The following is a 19,621-nucleotide window of genomic DNA, read 5'->3' on the forward strand; positions in this document are numbered from 1 at the left end:
AGTAACCTCTCGCTCAACATTCCTCCATCCTGCCACACCCCCTCCCAACTACTTACCCCAACTACCCTCCTCACCCCCCGCCGAGAACAGCTTAGGTCATTACAGTCTGCTGTCAAAACCTGTGACCGCTCCGCGTTGGAGCCGCCAGGATTAAGGGCTGTGAAAACAAGAACAAGGAGGGAAAGGAGGTGAAAGCTGACAGAGGGAGCAAGGCCTTAAATATTTTCTCTTTCGACCCTTCTTTTTTTCCTGACCGCGTGCTGATTCTTGCAGCTACTTTGTGGGGGACTGCACTAATGTGAAGCGATATGGAGTCACATGGAAAACACGGAGAAGGAGGCAGCGAGCAGCAAATATTTCCTGACTACTGGATCAAGGCTTCTTAGTATTCACTAACAAAGCAAAGGAAATGCCTTCCTAAGAAATTTTAATTCCTACATTTGACCATTAGGAAAATCACCCATATTTGCTGAGGTGGGGGCTTTTGAAGAAACCTAATAATCTTGGCTGTGATTATATAAGAAACATATTGAGCTGTTAGTAGCAGCCCGAGATGCTGACTTGGCTCAAATCATTTCAAGTTACTCGTCTTACTTGCTTGGCATACTAAACGGACGGAGCCAATTAGTAGCAACAGCATTTACTAGTTTGTTTTCCAACTTACAGCTTATCCTAGAGTGTGAGGACTGACCAGGTTCTGTATACTTCCCACAAGTGGTAACGGTTAAGGAGTTTTTGGCAAATATTCAGAGACCTGGAGGAATATGAAGCAGTATGTTAAGGAGGTGTGCGTGCATGCATACAGGTGTGTGTGTGTGTGTGTACTTGTGTTTTATCTCTCATCCAGGAATTGTCAAAACTGACAACAACAGCAAATTGCATTCTGAGTCAGACTCTTAGGGGTTGAAGGGTTGAGGCAGCATTCCTGTTTCAGACCCATGTGTCTTTCTCTCCTGCTGTACTATATATGTGATGTTATCTGAAGACAGAGATCAAGCCATGCAGGTGTCAGCAGGCACTGGAAGAATATTTGACTTTATCTCAACCGTTTACTTCTGTGTTGACACCATCAGGAATTCAATTTCAGCCCAACAAAAGATCATCCTTCCTTGTCTTGCTGCAAGTACAATATATATAACTGGATGCATTGCTGCCACGTTTCCATTTTAAACCAGCTCCAGCAAATTGGACAGCATAAAGCCAAACCATGACTCCATTACCCTCCAACATTAATTTGAAATGAGTGTGAAATCATTTGTCTGTTTGGACCTGCTGTCCTGTGGAGTGGGCCTGTTTGGTGTTTCATTTACCGTCACCTCAATGCCCAGAACTCTGTTAATCCTCTGTTTGTGTTCAAACACCTTAGCTGGTTGCTCTGCGTCAGTCCGTCTCCATGCTGGCTGCTGTGAGCAGTCTGTCTAGTTGGCTGCCAGTGGAGCTGATCTGGCAGGCAGCCTGCTGTTGGGGACGATGCCTGATTTCAGAGATGTGTGACAGTGGATAGTGGATCAGTATTGTCTGTCTGCCCTGCTGCCTGCCTTTCTGTCTGTCTCTTTGAATATGTTTGTCCGTTCGAGGCATATCTTCTTTTCTGTCTCCCATTCTGTCTGCCCGCTTATTGGTCTTTGAAACTTCAAGGACGTCTTAAACATTTTCATCAAAAACCTCATTCATTGGGCAAACTTTTCTTAATTTAATTCATTCATGACTGAAAATGTACTTAATCAATACAAATCTTCATCTCATGAAAGGCTTTGAAGACTGTTTTAGATGAAGATTATGGGAAATCTAACTCTTTCATATGGGAAAGATTACACAAACCCTGAAATCTTCAACACAGCTTTCCCTCTTACATAAATACGCAACTCTGCTTTCAACCTGTCGCCCCCTGTAGGCCGTAAATGAGTGTCGCGCTCGTCCCACGGGCCCTTCAGGGTCATCAGCAGGCCCCATGTTCTGGCTTTGGTCCTTCCCCTCACCCCGCTTCTGAATGGTACCCCTGATTATCTCATAGTTTTGCTGGATATTCCCTCATCTCCTCTTTAAAAGGACTGCATTACTTCCAGCTCCCCAAACTTGTCAAAACCAATTTGCTTTCCTATTATTCCCTCAACTGATTTCACCATGACCCCTCCTCACAGCCCGCCCTCCGCAAATCCTCGACCCTCTGCTTCCCTCAATCGAAACTCCCAACACGACCTGTGCAACCCCTAAACTCCCACCACCCCCGTCCTGTGGACTCCTGTGATTTTTTTTTTTTAGAAGCCGCTCTCTTCTCTACCACTCTTAACTGTCTAAATGCCGCAGCAAGTTTTCTTTCATCTCCCGGCGAGCCTTTTAGAGAAAACACAGCAAACAGTGGTGAATTAGCCCATCATGTGCACACTAACAGGCATTTGTGCGAACGAAAGCAGACAGTGAGTCACTGACTACTTAATAAAACCTGTCTAATAGAGATCAGCCAACCTGAAAAACTTTTTTGTTGCCAGCGTAGGCAGCACTTCCTCCATCATATCCTGCACAGCCCCACAGCCCCCTCCCTGCACCCACCTCACCCATCCCTCTCCCGTCAATTAGCGCCTCAATAGTGACAACACAGAGGATCTTCATTAGTGGAGAATGCTCAATTATATCAGTTGATATTCCTTTCCAAAACTAATTATCCCAGTTGCATGGTACGGCTGACTGAGCCTGCCCTCACCCCGGGGCGCAGCGGTTACTGATGTGATTTGGTTTTGGCTCCAAGGTCTGCTTTCCTCTCTTCTCTTTTGTTACCCTTTTCCCTCTACACTCATTCAACACAGTTACAATCCCTCTCCGCAGTTCTCCATAATATAATTGACCCTCTTTGTATTTTTTTAATTGTTCATGATAATTTGTCATACTTGAATTATCTAGTTTCCCACTAAAAACAAAGAACCTGTGCATATAGGTGCACGTCTTCTTCTTCCTGTAGGACACAGAATTAACCGAAGTGTGATGATTCTACAAAAAAAAAAAAAAAAGCTCATCACAGGAAGGTTCACTCTATATAATCCTGCTCCTTTGTTCATCCTGTGGGGGATAAACAAAAATAGACAGCCTCTGCTGGAGCTATAGCTGAAACAGAAATGGTGCGAACACTGTCTTCTCATGAGAGGAGCCTCAGAAGGAGGTGAAAACTGCAGAGAACATATGGCGGAGGTGCTATATATTGGCTCAAAGCATGTTTACTTGGAATTTATCCACTAATGCAAAGCTAGACATGTGAAATATGTTGTTTATGAGAAGAATCATGAAATCTTCGGAACATAGCTCTTTTATGTCCTTTCATTTAATTTTTAAAAGGTTCAAACAATTATCACTTACGTCTCACTACTATGTTAGACATAATAGAAGTCAATGCATGTGAAGTGAGCCAATTATTGCAGAAATTTCAGGGGAAAAAAACAACAAATTTAGATAGAAGGGATTTATTTTAATAGAAAGGCTTACTTTTCTTTCATCTTGAACACATTGCTTCAACGCTAATCACTTTGTTTCATATTTTTAAAAGAAAAAAAAAAACTTTTATTAGGTGTCATCTTATCGAAAACATGCCGTACACTCTTTGGAGTCTTTGCACTGTTTTCTGTCAGCTTCAGATTCTCTCAGCGGGCTCCTCGCTGCCGTCAACACAGGGACCAGCCTCACGCAAGGTGGACCATTTAGTCACATTTCAAAGTAGCTCAGGCAGGGGAACACACTCATTATGCATAATTCTTCTTTTCCTCGTTCACCCGGCTCCCTCTATAGTTGCCGCACTCTCCCCCTCTCACTCTCTGTATCTTTCCTCTTCCCTGTTTCAAAGACTAAAGCTCTTACAGTCCTCTGTCCGGAGTCCGGAGGTAGATCACTTTAATTCTGCTTCACAGATCTTTTTCAAAAAGATCCAAGACCCGGAGACCTCAGAACCGGTGACCGTTGGGTGAACCCGGGCCGACCAGCCAGGACCCGGGCACTTGTAAACACAGCCATCGTCTCACACGCTCTCATTCCCCCCGAATGCTTTTGTTCCCTCCCCACGATAGCGCAAGCATTTGATGTCGAGCAGTGTGTGTTCTTCTAGCTCGGATGTGTTCATTTTTTTTGCAACCATCAAGTCCTCCAAGACAAACGATATTGGCTGTCACTTGACTGAGAGCAGCCGATCGATGATCTAAGGTAGATTGCTGGTGAGGACACACAACTCATTAAGTTGGGGTTTGTTTTTCACGTTATCTTGAGCTACTGCATCCAAAGCTCAGTGTTGCCAACACAGTCAGACTTGTCCTGATTTAACTGAACAGTGTCCTAGATGAACAGGTTTGCTTATGTGGGCAGGACCTGGATTCCACCAATGGTTCATAAGTTCATTTCATTGTTTGGGAGGAGCCTCAAACCAGACCATCTGCCTGATGTCATCAACCCAATTTATGGAGAAGCTATTTGAGCACAAGAAAAAAAAAAAAAAAGAGTGATCATTACTGGAGAACACAATTGCCTTCCTAAAATACATTTTTTTTAACCATTCGTATTGACTAATCTAATCAGTTCTGCTGCAGCCTGCTGTCGTTACAAACAGGTCACGCAATCAATGTACCAGGCAAATAAATATTGTGAGAAAAAAGCAAAGGAGGCCATAACAGACAATCTCACAGCAAAAATATGGAAGCTTGACTGCTAGTGACAGCAGATGAGTTTCTCAGAAAGCCGTCAATCTTTCCAGGGCATGGCCAAATCAAAACATACTCAGCAATTGATAAATCCTCTCTGATAACAGCCAGACACACACAAACCCAAACACACACACACACACACACACACACACACACACACACACACAAAACATAATCACGGATATGTCAGTGTGTGGGACATTGAGTGGCATTCTCAAGGAGTGAAACCTGTCTGGTTTACTTTAGAAACCACTGTAGACACGACTTTTCTACAGCCTTGTTACTTTCGCACAGCCTCCCTTAAAGGGCAGCCGGCTCATCCTTTTGATGACTGACGGTGGGATTTGCAGTGATAATGTCTTCAGGTGCCAGAGGATTGGGATTAAACATACTCCAATTTAAACAGCAAAGTTGCCATGGCAATGACCTTCAGTTTTAGCTCAGACGGCGGTACATGTGGGGAATGGTGACTGGTGTTGTTGTCCAGAGACGCTCCAACTCAGCCGGGGCTTTGGCCATGATTGCACTTTCAATATCTCCATCAAATTAGAGACTCTGTCCTAGAATATGTCGGCTGGCGACAAGAGCAGGTGACATTTAGGTGAAAGTCATGCAGTTATGAAGCTGCGGAAGCACCCCCAGTTGACTGTAACACTGTTGAACACTCTTGAACATTCTGAATTGAACCATGAGCCCTTAAAGACAAACTTTAGACACCTCCCATCTACATCTTGCCCCTCCAGCAGGCCTTCAAGTTTAGACCAGCCTTCACCTCCCATCCTAATTAAAGTTAAAGTAAATGAAGCCTTTCAAATAAAGCCTTTCAGGGCTGACATGGGGCCGCTCTTTTGGCTGTCTGTGGATGTGACTACCCAGAACATGCTCCAGCTGAACGATCCTGGAGCCTGGCGGTTTGGGGTCAGTGTCTATCCCCCTCCAGGGCAATCCGTTCACACTCTCACACCTGCCTGTCAAAGGAGAGAGCAGCGAGACATCACGAGAAAGAACAAAAACCGAAAAAGAGAGTCTTTCTAAGCAAGAAGCAAAGGGAAAAAAGGAAAATGTTCACGTTTTTAAATAAAGCGCAAACCCCAGCAGACAGCGATAAAGCAGTAAAATCATTATTACTATTGACTCAAGCCAATCTCAGCAGTACCCATGAGGCGTGGTTGGTCAATATGAATTGCAACAATCTTGTAAATTTGATGGCATCTGCTGAAGTCACAAGTGTGGATAGACTGCCACACAGTGGACACAGGGAGAACTGCAAGATCAGACAGATCAGGGGAAACTGCTGCTGTAGGTGAACACATGAAGGCATAGGGATATATATATATAATGTGCTGCTAAGACCCCATTCTCTGTTGCAATTAGAAAATAAACAGATACTCATGTTGTACTTTATATACAAAACATACGCTATTTAAAATGTTTAATATGTGGATGTCTTACAATAATGTTTAATACATTGCTGGTTTTGTCATATTGAGTGGTTTTAGGTTAGATGTTCTATAAACAGTAAATATCATCTATCTAACAGATGTCAACATTACATATCCCACATGTAAAAGAATAATATATTAATATGGATCGGTCTGACAGCAGCGGCTGTCTCCAGCTGCTATATAATGAGGCTTGTAAATATTAGGATTGCATCAAAACACAGCTCATGTAAAATGCATGTCAGTGCTTCATGTCTGTTAATGTGCACATAAACATATACAGACTACATAGTTTCAAATGTGACCTGTGCTCTATGAGGTTTTCTTGATCTCTCCCAATCACAAGTTTCTTGTGTACTTCATTTTATTACAAAACAACCCCAGTTCAAACAAAGCATGCCTCGTTATTTAACTCCATCATGTATTTAAATTGATCTTTGCTCTCTAGCATTGGACGTACCTCAGATTGCCAGGACAGAGAAAGAGCAAAGCCTCGTCACACAATTCTGTTGGTATCCTGTTGAAAATATAATATAATATAAAAGTACACTTTTTTCTTTTTTTTTTTCTTTTTTTTTGTGACAGTTTTCTTTTCTGTGTAGTTGGTCACATTAGAGTTATAATATTTTCAGGCATCCCATATATATACTATATATACATAAAGGAAAGAAGTTAAGCAAGCCAAAGTGGAGATACTAACAGTAAAAACACCGCATGGAAACAATATAATATAACTTTGTAGCTTAGAAGCACAAAAACACCCTTTGAATATTTGAGTCCTAATAATTAGTGAATATGTTGTTTGATTAACACATAAATACAGTGGTACTGTGAAGTTTTCCCTCTATTGGCTTTTGCTCGAGTGCACCACTCATCAGTAACTAAAAATGATAAAACAAAGAGCAAAATGCAAATTCTTTAAACTGGCAACAGGATTTATTTTTTCTTAGAAACAAAGTCTGTCAGTGGAATGCGGTTAATTCACTTGATCTGAGTGCTGTTTTTAATGTTAAAAGAGGTTGATACAATCTCTCACCCTTGACAGTTTTTACGGATCTGTGTTTTTTTTGTTTTTTTTTTTAGGACAGAAAGAATCACATTCACACAGGGACAGTCACAGAAGGACTTTGAGATTTTGATGAGTTCTGGGATGAGGTTTATACATCCGGCATGAGTTCCATTGTGTCATTCAGGATTATAATACATGTCCATGAATTATATTATATGTAGTTCAGAAAAGATGGTCATCTTAGTTTTTTGATGATTCATTTTCATTTTAATTAAAAAAATATCCATAGTGAGAAATGTACATAAACCCAGTGTATGAATGTACACACTCGAAGACTTGAGCGTGCAGGTAAAATTACTAACAGACAATATGATACAGTATCATGTAACTTCTTACTTACACATTTAAGTGAACAATATAACTAAAATTTCATAAAGACACCAACAGCTTCAGGTTATGTATTTAATGTACATCACAAGATGAATTCCAAAGAAATTACTGCAAAAAGAAGTACACAATAAAGTGTGCATTTGCCCTCTGGACATGTCTTGTGGTCTTTGTGCACGGATATGTTTCATATAGTTGCCTCTACTTGTGAGTCATCCATCAGTGAAGTGTGCAGAGAGTCTCTTTATAAAGTCAGTAATTCTTTAAGTGACTTCAAACGCAGTGGATTAACCTCATCAGAGCACCACACCTGGCCACGGGCATGTAAAAGGATTATGTGGATTTACAGTGCATGAGAAGCATTTTTTTTCCTCCTGTGCCTCTTCAAAATATCACATAGAAGTCAGCTGTGTAACTGACAAGAAGAAGGCTAATGATGTAACAACACAGCAGCTGAGTGGGGTCTCAGTGCCAAATATAGCCACAGTGACATCTGCTGCGACACAAACTATGATGAAATAATTGTGTATATTGACACATATGACAGAAAAGATGCAGGAAAATATATCTTGATAGGTGATCAATAAAAATACAGTTCCTGTTGTCGTGCACAAATTGTGTGATGAGCATCAAAGCAGGATGTGGAAGCTCTTCCTCTTTCCGCTTTAATGTGGGAAGAGAACAAAAAATGATCTCCGCCTGTTATTTCAGCGTTTCCCTCAGGATCTTCTACTTATTGGCTTAGTGAAATCCATTGAAAGACGCATCTACTTGAGTACTTCTTAATGGATTCAGTCCAACATGGTGCGCATAATCCACACAGTCACACCTTAAACCTCAAGCTCTGCCATGTGCAGTATCTCCGTGATGTCTACGTTTGTGTTTGGGCTAGTGAAGTAAATCAGAGTTAACTGGAGTGGTAGCGAGCAGGACGGCATGAAGTGTGAAATGAGGCTGGTGTTATTTGGCAGAGTAGTTGGCATTTGTGTTACAGGTGGATACTTGTTGGCATGATTCAGCTGAGCTGTGTGTCTACTTGAATAAGCAGTGGAACAACAACGGAAGAAGCAGCAGCAAACAGTTGAGTCCAGGCAGCCGTGAGGCGAAGCTTGAGGCGTTGCAGTTATCACTGTAGCAGCAGTGAACTCTGACACCTGGAGCTCTGTAGCCCTGGCTGTTGGCTTGGCTGCAGAAAGACCTGTAGGAGCACGACTTCATCACGCCACCTACAAACGGACAGAAATAGAAGTCAGGTGCCCTGATTTAGCAGCTCTGCTACATGGACCAACCAGAGTAAGCCAATGATATTTGTTGCAATAATGAACAGGCCTGCCTGACTTAGTCTTGTTTTTCATTTTATTATTTTTAAAATAATTTTTATTGCTTTTATTTCGCTTTTATTGTCTTCACTACTTTGTATTCTGTCCTTTTCAGTTTTGTTGTTTTGGTCCATTTTCCTCTAAATCTATTTTTTAACATCCAATGTTTTGTTATTCGCTTGTAAAGCACTTCAACTGCATTTTACTTGCTTGAAAAGACTTATTTATTTATTTTTTTACATTTTTTTTCTGTCACAGCTCATTGCGACTGAAAACCAGTGGCCTAAAAACAGTTACCACAGGTTTAAGAACAGTATTGCAGTAAATAACTCTCCCTAGAGATCCTACATGCTGTAGGTTTCTACCTTTTCTAAATTTAGTCCAAATTGTAAGTGAAATCAGTTAAATGGAAATACCATCGCTACAGCTAACTACAAATGAAATCTTGGCTGCGGTTTAGGAAATCTGTCTTTGTGCCATGAACACATGGCATCCTAATTAAGCATGGTCATTGAGCAGAAGCAGAAAAGCTCTTCATTTACTTAAAAGCCTCAGACCCCCTGCTGACTGAGATGTGGCTCCAGACAGCAGCCTGTCCTCTATTAAACACACTCCTATGCATTGTTGCAAAAAAAAATAAAAAAAATGGGCAGAAAGTAAATTGGTAAAAAAGAAAGGCTACTACACTGTCTCTGTTGGACTCACTGTCATGGCCCACCACTACAGCGCAGGCATCAGAGTAACTAGGGCAGGATTTGGAGCCTTGCCGGTTGCAGTCAGCATTATTGGAGCCCATGCAGGTGTAACATCGCAAAGCCTCACCTGAATGAAAGCAGAAAAGGAATCAATCAAAACAAGTCAATCAAAACAAGTCAAAGCATGGCATGTTGTTTTAAAAGAGTATATTGATCTACAAAACATAGTTTCATCTTGGTGATGGGCAGTTCAGAGATACGGAGCATCAAAGATGGAAGAAGATGAAGTTATGATTACACAAAATGTTAAAACAGAGATTAGAAATTGTGCTTCAGACACAGCAAACTGGTGTCAGGGAAGCCATACAGACACAAACTAAACTCGGCTGCTGCAGGACAGTATAATACTGCTGTATTTAAATGCTCTGTCATTCTTAGATTGGCCAGATGTTGCTGCTTGAGTTGATGGAAACTGTTTACAATGATAATCTAGGATTTTGCACTAAATATCTTTGTGGCAGGAAAAAAAAAAAAGCCTGTGTCAGCTGTATTCTAGATGTATTCTTCTCTCGAGGCACAACTAGTTCAGTTATGGATCAAGTATGCTGCAATGTTTGTCCTTTAAAATCCCATATTTAGACACTGGTGCAAGCGATTCTTAAGACAGCCATCTGTTCTTACTTAGTAAAGTCTGCACTGTGGCATATTCAAGTTACATCAGCCTCTTTTTTTATCATAAATTCGGAGTCATTGTTACTTAAGATCATGCAAAATCTACAAGGGGCCAAATCCTTTCCTCGACTCTTCAGTCGTTTAGCAGATGCGTGAGTGAGCAAGTGTATTCAAGGATCTCAACTCTTGATACTTTCATCCTTTATTTACTCAGGATCTACGGGTTTGATGAACACGCACATGCAGGCCTTGTAAATTTCCGATGTGGGAGGCTGTTCTGCAGGCACGGTGAAGTGAAGAGAGAGTGCTAATTAATCACTTCCTTCGCCCAAATCTTCCCAAATCAATCAAAGAGGTAAACCAGTGCTCTGATATTTAAAAAATGCATCTTTGTAAACTTCAGCTAATGCCTCAGGAGCCTACTTCAGCACATAAAACACACAAATGTATTTCTAAAGCTCTCCCGAGGAAGGGGAGCAGCTATTTGAGAACTAACTGACCTTTAAAATATTACTTTAACGCTTCCTTTTGAAACCCTCCATCCATCTCCTAAATTCTAGACTTTAATGCTGCCTCCTAAGCGGATCAGAGCAAAAGCCTCAAATATTCTCTGCAGCAGCACATCTCTTGCATTGGCCATCTAAATAACCTCCGTCAACCCCAGATGTGTGTGTCATCACTCAGATTCAATGGCAGGAGGATACAAAAAAAAAATGTTGCTTGGGCACATTAAAGTGTTTCTGAGCAGATATTGACCACAATTTCAAAACAAACAGTGAGACTAAATGACTAATGTGTCAGATTTGAAGCTTTTCTACTGATAAAATAACAACTTTGAGTGTGAAACTTTAAAAACACCAACATAAAAATTCTTTGAAATTTGTAATTGGCTAATTTTCTTTCCTGCTTATTCACTCTTGTGTGTGTTGACATGTCATATAAATGTCCCCTGCTGTTGGTGGTTGACCCCAGTCTATCCCCACAGCCGCTCCACACACATGCTAGAAGTATTAGCCTCCAGGCCTATTAAGAGATTAGCTGCTGGGATTGCATGCTAGTTACAGAGGAGGATGACGGACTGAAATTAAACAAAAACTCAGAGCGTCACCACAGAAATTAGCAGCAGTTTGCAAATGTGGCATAAATATGGTGCCATTGTAAGGTCTCAGTCTGTTTTCAAACATGTCAGGCGGTTTCTGAGAAAATAACTGCAGCATGGCCAACATTTACTCTCCTGGTGTCATAAAGTAGAGCCATTTCATTCACTCAACAGGTTTCTGCCTCTCAGAGACAAAAATACAGAAAAAAAAAACTGTGACCAGCTCTTGGAAATTTAAGAGTGGCAAAAGAGAAGAGTGTCTGAAGGGAGACTCAAGTTGAAATGACAGGTGGACAGAGAGCTGGGCAGGGATCTAATAGGGGAAAAGGATGAAAGGAAGATGGACAAAAGAGTGGCGTAGAGAAAGAAAACCAGGTTCTTACTGTTGGCTGACAGCAGGACCAGGGAAAGCAGCAGCAGCAGACAGTATTGGACAGTTCTCATGGTGCTGGTGGTCCTCGCTCGTCCTGATCACACTCTGAAAAGCAGGTTGTTTGTTTCTAAAGCCCCCTGAGCTTAATCTGTGCTATCAGATGAGCTAATATCCCTTCCTTCACCAACCAGGAGATTACCGGCCCCTGCACCGGGGCCCAAGGCTCTGCGTTGAGTGTCAGTAGTTCTACTGGTCAGACTCAACCTAAACCTTTTACCTCACCTCTTTGCTCAGGCCACACCCATCCTGAGGCTGGCTCTTCCCTTGCCTGCCCCTGTCTGGTCCAGTCTTTCATCATCTTGCTGCATCTGGATTGATCAGTGTAAGAAAGGAACTTTGACTGGAAGTTTTGTCAATGGCAGGTTAATGTGCTGCAGGATTGATGATTGTTGATATACATTCCCCTGTGTAAGATTATTCAGCATCATTTTATTGCTATGTAAATGTATATGTCATTATTCCACCATCATCGACTTGATACAAACAGAGTCACTTCTTCAGTTGGACATGTGGAAAGATTAACACAGAATCTAGAGTTAAAAATCAGAAATTGTACATTACTGTCCCAAGAACTGTTCTAAATCATTTCAAGTAGGCTACCATCTGTCTCGATGACGCTGCTGTTCTAAATATATTATTCTATTTGCTGCCAAGGCGCAGCATTTGTCAAAAACTTACTCTGTAATGGTCTAAAGCCTTAGTGCCAAACTATTTTTGTTGACAGACCAAATCAATTACGTCTTCAGCGACATCACTTATTATGTTCCTATAGCCTAATTTTAAATTGAATGCTATTTGAACACTGTTGACTAAATAAAAGCTATTTTTTCATATAGGAGAATGTGATACCAGACTTGATATATAGACTTGTTCCGGGATTTAGTATTCATAGTGTTACCACTTTGAGTGACAGTACCTTGATTTTCCAGCATTTACATACCACTTTCAGCAATCCACTTCAACATCTGCTTGCTTTCTAACTAATTTCCATCCTGTCTCATTTACAACAACCTTACAGCAGATCAACCTTAAAGCAATTTACAGTTCTACAGTATATATATGTGTGTTTACTTTGCTCCTAAAAATGTGTGGATAAACATGTATATTTTACTCCCCCCCCCAAAAAAAATTAACATTTTTCCATATGCCCCCTAGCAAAAGGAAAAGCAAAAGCAAAAGCTGTGGTAGACGTGCTGCAATTAAGAATCCCTCTAAAATATCTGAAGTAGGTGGAAATGACACCAAAGGTTTAAAAAGCATCGGTGCATCATTTGCACCCCAGCAAATCACCTGTGCCGTTGTATTTTGTTATTCCATTCGAATCAGCTTCCCTTAGACCTCAAGAATGTGACACTTTTACATACTTTCTAAATTTTTGTTTAAACTTGTCTGCCCTTTCACTCAAGCCTGCACTTTAATTTATTTTTTACATTTTAAGTAAGCCTTTCTTCTTTTATGTTGAATGTTTTACACTCTTTGTCATTACAAGGCCCTACATAAAGGACATTGAATTGCCTTTGTGCATTAAATATGCTACACAAACAAACTTGCCTCACCTTCCTCAGACACTGACTGGAATCAGGATATTGTCAAATACCCACAGTCACACCTTAATCCTAATGTATTATTCATGCCACTTCTAAAATCGCTGTCTCCATATTTCAAGCAATGCAAATACAATACCTCACCACGTGGAGGGAAAGAAGCAGAGTAAACACAGTGAGCTGTATTGCCATCTTTTATTGCACTTTGTAAGCAGATGCTGTACAGTAGCTGTGCAGAGAAGTTATCCCTCAGTGTGACAAACGACCATTGCAGGACTAGGACATATCCATCCGAAATTAAATTACTCCCGGTCACAACTGAATACAGTCACGATTAGTTTGCTTTATATCAAAATAAAATCCAAAAAATAAAGTTCCACGATTTCATCGAAAAAAGCTATGACAAGTATGACAAATATCTACAAGGTTACGTGAGGGAAGCGGGCAGAGGGTGACAGAATAACTATCAAAAATGCAGATGAGTCTTTTTCATACTTGGAATTTCCTACGGTATATACAAACGTTAACATTAAAAGTTTTTCTTTCTCTCTCACATGCAAGAAGCTATTGTGATAGTTTGTGTTCTCTTAGTGTGTCGACATGTTATGAATAAATCTAAGCATCTGGTCTATCTTTCTCTCGTATTAACAGGAGACAATAACAGGAGTGGGTAAACAGTCTTCTCCCTCAGTGGCTGTCATGGCAACATCATAATAGATAATTTAACCCACAAACAATGCTTGCACTTTCTCGTTATCATACACGCACTCACGCACACGTACACACTCATTAATGATATGATAAATTTTCTAAAACTTTAAACCAGACCCCCGATACAGCACGATACACTGACACATCAAAAATGTACAGATTAATTAAGAGGAAGCCATTCCTGTGGATCCTGTATACACAAAGTCAGTAGGAAATAAAACCCCAAGACCACTTTGGCCTTAAATGTCTGTCAGTTCTTGGAAGAGCGATTGACTTCATTTGAAGAACCGCTCTTTGTATCTGTGAGATTTGGCAAGGCTGTGGTGCGGCTGCTAACTCTTCCCCATCTTGGCGATCAGCTCGTCACAGATCTTTGTCAGCTCCTCAATCTCTTTGTTCTGTAAAACAATAGTTGAAAACGTCGATTTATACCCTTGGATATGCATGGATATTTCTTCTGATTAATTTTTACATCCCACTGCTGACCTTTTGCTCTAAAGTGCGTTCCAGAGAGTCCACCTTCATCTGCTCCTTCCTCAGACTGGCCTGGTAGGCAACTTGCTCCTGCTTGGCCTTGGCCCGCACCTGAGCTATCTCTGAATTGGCCCTGGAGAAATAAAAGTAATACAATAAGAATCAAGTCACCTCTGCATAACCCTCAAGTGCTTGTAAAGCCTTATGAAAGCAAAACCTCACAGCGGCAAAGCCAATAAAGAATTCATCTTTAGAAATTCCAAGTAGATGGAATATAAGCAATGTACAGGAACAGCTAATTACATTGGCCTACATCCAAACATATTTCCTCTGGGCATTGAGTTATTGTGCAGTTAGTGCATTGTGGTGTTCTCACTTTGGGGAAAACAACACAGTCATTATGGAATCAGCGTGACATAATGAGAGTACGTATAGACTCACTTGTCTAATTTCTCCTCCGCATGAATCTTCAGGGCCTGATATCGCTGCTCCTCCTTGCGGACCCTGGACAGATACTCCTGAGCGCACTTTTTCAATACGTCTTCATTCTGAAAGGAGCAAAAAACATTTTAATTACTTGCCACGAGGCTGTCAAGCAAAATCTGAGGTGAGTTACAATGCGGTCGTGCTGGGAAAAAAAAAAAAAGTCATTAGCTGTGAATAATTTGTGCGCGTTACCTTGCGGAAGCCCTCCAGCACGTCTTTCATCTTCTCGTAACGACGGAAGAGGTCGGCCAGAGACTTCTCCACAGAGTTGAGGTCGGCCAGGGCCTGGTCCTTTTCCATGATCAGCTGCTGGATGGTGTGGTGGGAGAGAGATTTCTCTTTCTGGTCATCCTCTGATGGACACACAAACACACTGTAGATTATCACTCTATCCGCTGAGGATTCGACTGTAGTGAGCACATATACTGTTTAAACAACACACATACATACGCACAAACACTGTTTTGACATTTTGACAATATATCAAAATGGATTTGTGGGTTAGTATGATTTAACAACATTTGTTTTTTACTACACTATATGAGCATTTTTTGTTAAACCAGAGTAGCATGCAAACAAAAACACTGAACAATGGGAAAATCAAAAAGAGACCTGTTTACCATCAAGGCAGAACTGGTAGCTGGTTTGCTTTAAGTAGCCCCCCCCCCCAATGGTATTTCAGCCCCCTCCCAACTTTCCCTTTCCTTTCCTGTCACAAGCTTAGATCTGCTTATCTCTGTAAAGCTGCATGAAGGACTTTCACAACCATCTTCAGTCAAGGGTTAAATCCAGATGTTTACGTGCAGGTTTCCAGTGTCTCATCAAATTTGTGTAACATCGGACCTCACTTGAGCAACTGAGAGATTACATAAAGGGCAGGTGAATTTAAAAAAAAATGCCAAAAGATTTTGTTCTTTATAGCCATTAACAAAAAAAAAACAACTAAATGTAACAGCTTACAGGATGATATGCAACAAAATGGACAAACAAATATCACTGTGATGAGATGAAGAAAGTGAGCACATCTGCTCCCCTTTCTGACGAACGGATGGATCGATCTGAGCTGACGCAAACAAGTGAAGGACAATTACGCGTTACTCACCTGGCATGCCTGTCAGGGTTATCAAATTGTAAGGGGCAAAGATGGGAGCAGAACAGAAAAGAAGGGACTGTGTTAAGTCAAGCTGGGAGGGCAGGACACGTGAGAGAGCCGAGTGTTAGACATGAGCAGAGACAGATTGTTCCTTTTTGTGACAGTGCTTTAATGAGGGTAAGAAATGAAAATAGACTGCAGCAAAAAAAAAAATAAATTAAATCAAATCTTCAGGAATGTCCAGAGGTGACAAAAATGTAGGTGAGAGCAGGAATAATGCAGAGAGTGAGCCTGCAGTGAAATATAATGAGTCCAGAGAAGTTGGACACGAGTGGGCAAAGGTGAATACTTCCCTCCTCCGTTGACACCTGGACTCAGTCTAAATCAATCAAGTATGAATGCAAGCACCTTGCTAAGATGCTGCAGAGGGAAAAAAAATACTCAACTGTCTGAAATCAGTGGCTAAGGTGGATATACAGTATATAATGCTGGAAATAAACAAGTGCAAAAAATAGTGACATAATAGCTGGTTTTTAATGTGCAGTGAAATCAATGCATGGGTTTTGTAATCAGCTGAAAAACTATATTTAACCATGAACTCACCTATCATCTGGGCAATTGTCTTCTCATACTCAGCAACAATTCTCCTGTAGATGAGAAATTGTACATTTTCAGAAAATGGATGAGGTCATACCAGTGCGTCATAAATTATTTTCAAGCGTACCGATCGTTTCTGTATTCAAAGCTTTGACATTGTTTTTATATGCTACTAGGAAAACGTGATCATCAAGAACAAGCGAAGGAAACATTTTTGACTTTTTTTTGTTGGAATTTAAGTTAATGACAAACAGAAATTGTTTTCAGGCTACAACTTTTGAAAATTCTAAATTATGAGTAATGGCAAAGTTTTACGTGGCCTAAACTATGATCATCGTTTTATATACATATTTTTTTTACATATAATCTTATTGAAAGAGGCAAAAGAACATCAGGGCCCAGCAGGAAGATTGTTTTTGTAAAAGCAGGTTGCCAGTGGTAAGAGGATTGATTAGCCATGCCTCTCCCTTAGCCTCTTAACCCCTCCTTATCCAGAGCCCAATCAGTCAAATGAATTAAGCTCTGTCTTATCCACACTAACTTAGCAGTGGCCAGCTGGACGCGCACCACCACCTGCTGAGAGAGAGAACAATGTTTCAGTGCCGGATCTCTCTGTTTCCTCAAACCCTAATTCGTAGCCATACATAGGTTGATTGTCTGAAGACGAGTGTAAGTAAGTTTTGAGCTGCTGACAGGCTGTTAGTTCCGCATAATCCAACTGACAGCACCTTAAAGCGCTTAACACATTTTCTCATTGACGTAAGGCGTGTGTCTGACTGTAAAACCTACATATTTCTTCCAAACTACATCTATTTTTCACTGCTAACTCTCGTGCTGATTCTTGGATAGAAATTGTGTTTTGGCTTCACTAAGCAGTTACCTGTAGTTTTGTTTGACAGTTTAAGGGAGATAAACGGATTGGCAGGTTAAATGGTGACAATGGGTGGAGTCTGACAGCACTAAGTGTCATTACACCGCTTGCAATCCAGGTAGGTGTTAAAATCCTGGCTGCAGTGTCTGCATGGGATTCCCCGGTAATGAAAGCGATAACAACCCAACGTGTCTCTTCTTACCTCATCTCCACCACTTCCTGCCGGCTGTCTTCATACTTCTTCTGCCACTCCAGCACCTCTTTCTCCTTTGACACAATCTGAGGAGGGTGATACAGTTGTTAAAGCCTGACATTCTGGATTACAGCAACTACAGTATAGGATAAAAAGAAACATTTTTGGGGCACCTCCTCTCGTGCAATTCCCAAAGAGTGGTCCAGGTCTCTGGGCAGGTGGGGACTCTCTCCTTCGATGTAGCTGGTATTGTTGGTGGTGGTGGTGGTGGTCCTGGCGTACAGTGAGTTCTTAGACACAGCACTCTCTATTGAAGATGCCACATCTCTGTGCTGCTTCCAGGAACCAAAGGAGAGGAGGGAAAGAAATGGAAACATACCCAGTTACAAACCAGACCGAGCTGCAGACGGGAGACCCTCAACGTCGAGCTCACACCCACATTCTCAACAGGATTCCTGAACCAAACCGCAAGGCAGCATCGAACTATATCAAAATGTACCACACAGCAAAATTAATATGTAAATGAGGGCAAGCTAATGATGTTTCCTGAAGACTTAGTCAGCCGCCACATGATTGGATGAAACAGTCTTCATTGCCACAGTATTAGCCGTTTGATTGGCTGATGCTGGCCCCAGCTGAGCGGTCATGATTGCCCGCTCACTGCAGTAGCTTGAATGTGATTGGGTCCAGGCAAGACAGAGGGGAAGGAGGCAGCAGCTGATCATATACAGGAGAGGGAGGATAGGGGAGCAGACTGGGCAGCAAGGGAAATATATGTTAGTCTCATGTTAATGTTACAACATTGTAAAGTGGTCTTACCTGTTGGGTTTAGAATCATTGACTGCAACCTTTCACAAAGTTTTCTCAATCTTTGCACAATTACAAAGACTATGATGTGAGATGAAACAATTCCCAGGATGTATAATTAGAGAGAGTTTGGAGATAATGTTGAGGTAGGGACACTCCAAACCAAAACCCGTATGCATGTGTTCATGAGGCCTTTGCATTCTATGAAAATACTCACAGACAGAACAGAATAACTCCTCACATAAGACATCATATTAAAATGCAAAATCCATCCTTGCTCTACTACTACTTTTGTTCCCCTAAAACCCTGTTCTGAAAAGGATTTAGTCATCCTTGGTAGACCTGGATTACAGGAGGATTTGATGAAATGGTGGGGGCCCACAGGGGACAAGGAGACAGAGATCTGCTAATGCATGGTCTTGCTGGAGCAGTAATTTGATTGTTTGGCTGAATATAAAGTCTGGTCAAGTTAAGGTAACCATGGACATCTTTGTTTATACTGATTTGGATTATCCTCCCAGTTCAGAGAGGTTTAAACTTTAAGCAAATAAATCCAAACCTGCCCTGTGCTGGTATGACTCCTAGCAGCTCTGATTTAAAGCTTGGTGTTACAGAGAGAATCCCTTGTACCAAAAGCACCTTTGCTAAATCATCCTGGATCACATGTCAAGTAAACTGTAAACAATTTAGTGTCGCTGGTAGGACTACTACCGGGGAAAACTGTAGACTTGAGGAAATACTACTTAAAGGTACCCTGTGGAGTGTTTTATTTCTAGCAATAATAACGGTCTTTCTATGGCCCCCATTATGTTTGTCTCGCGTAAGTGCAGAAGGATACACGATGCAGCTAAAACTTTTGAGAAGAATCTGCTTAGCAAGTGCTTTCTGAGTAAGGAATCACATTAGTCAAGGATGCCCACGAGGCATATATATAACTTTTGCTTGGTTATGGAAAACTCCACAGGGCACACAGGTAGGTTTAATAAAAGGGGCAAATCAAAGACACACGTCAAAGCCACAAGACGAACTCTACATCAAACACGAAAATAAACTGTATTACAAGTATAAAGACTACAAGACAGATACTAAATGTAACGGCAAAAAAAAATACAG

The 19,621-nt window shown here is 41.2% G+C and overlaps 1 protein-coding gene across 5 annotated transcripts in view; it reads right to left on the reverse strand.

The window, feature by feature from the left end:
• Positions 1-13,456: 13,456 nt before the first annotated feature.
• tacc2 (transforming, acidic coiled-coil containing protein 2) overlaps positions 13,457-19,621 on the reverse strand; it is a 53,278-nt gene continuing 47,113 nt past the window's right edge. For all 5 annotated transcript variants that reach the window (XM_008283467.1, XM_008283466.1, XM_008283465.1 and 2 more), the window contains 7 exons: positions 17,875-18,033; positions 17,711-17,787; positions 16,644-16,687; positions 15,140-15,300; positions 14,903-15,009; positions 14,474-14,594; positions 13,457-14,385 (listed from right to left, as the gene is read on the reverse strand). In XM_008283467.1, coding sequence (XP_008281689.1) covers positions 14,320-14,385; positions 14,474-14,594; positions 14,903-15,009; positions 15,140-15,300; positions 16,644-16,687; positions 17,711-17,787; positions 17,875-18,033 — 735 coding nt within the window. In that variant the 3' untranslated portion in view covers positions 13,457-14,319. The remainder of the gene's footprint in view (positions 14,386-14,473; positions 14,595-14,902; positions 15,010-15,139; positions 15,301-16,643; positions 16,688-17,710; positions 17,788-17,874; positions 18,034-19,621) is intronic.

The sequence above is a fragment of the Stegastes partitus genome, unplaced genomic scaffold (assembly GCF_000690725.1).
Source record: "Stegastes partitus isolate 25-593 unplaced genomic scaffold, Stegastes_partitus-1.0.2 Scaffold314, whole genome shotgun sequence".
NCBI lineage: Eukaryota > Metazoa > Chordata > Actinopteri > Pomacentridae > Stegastes > Stegastes partitus.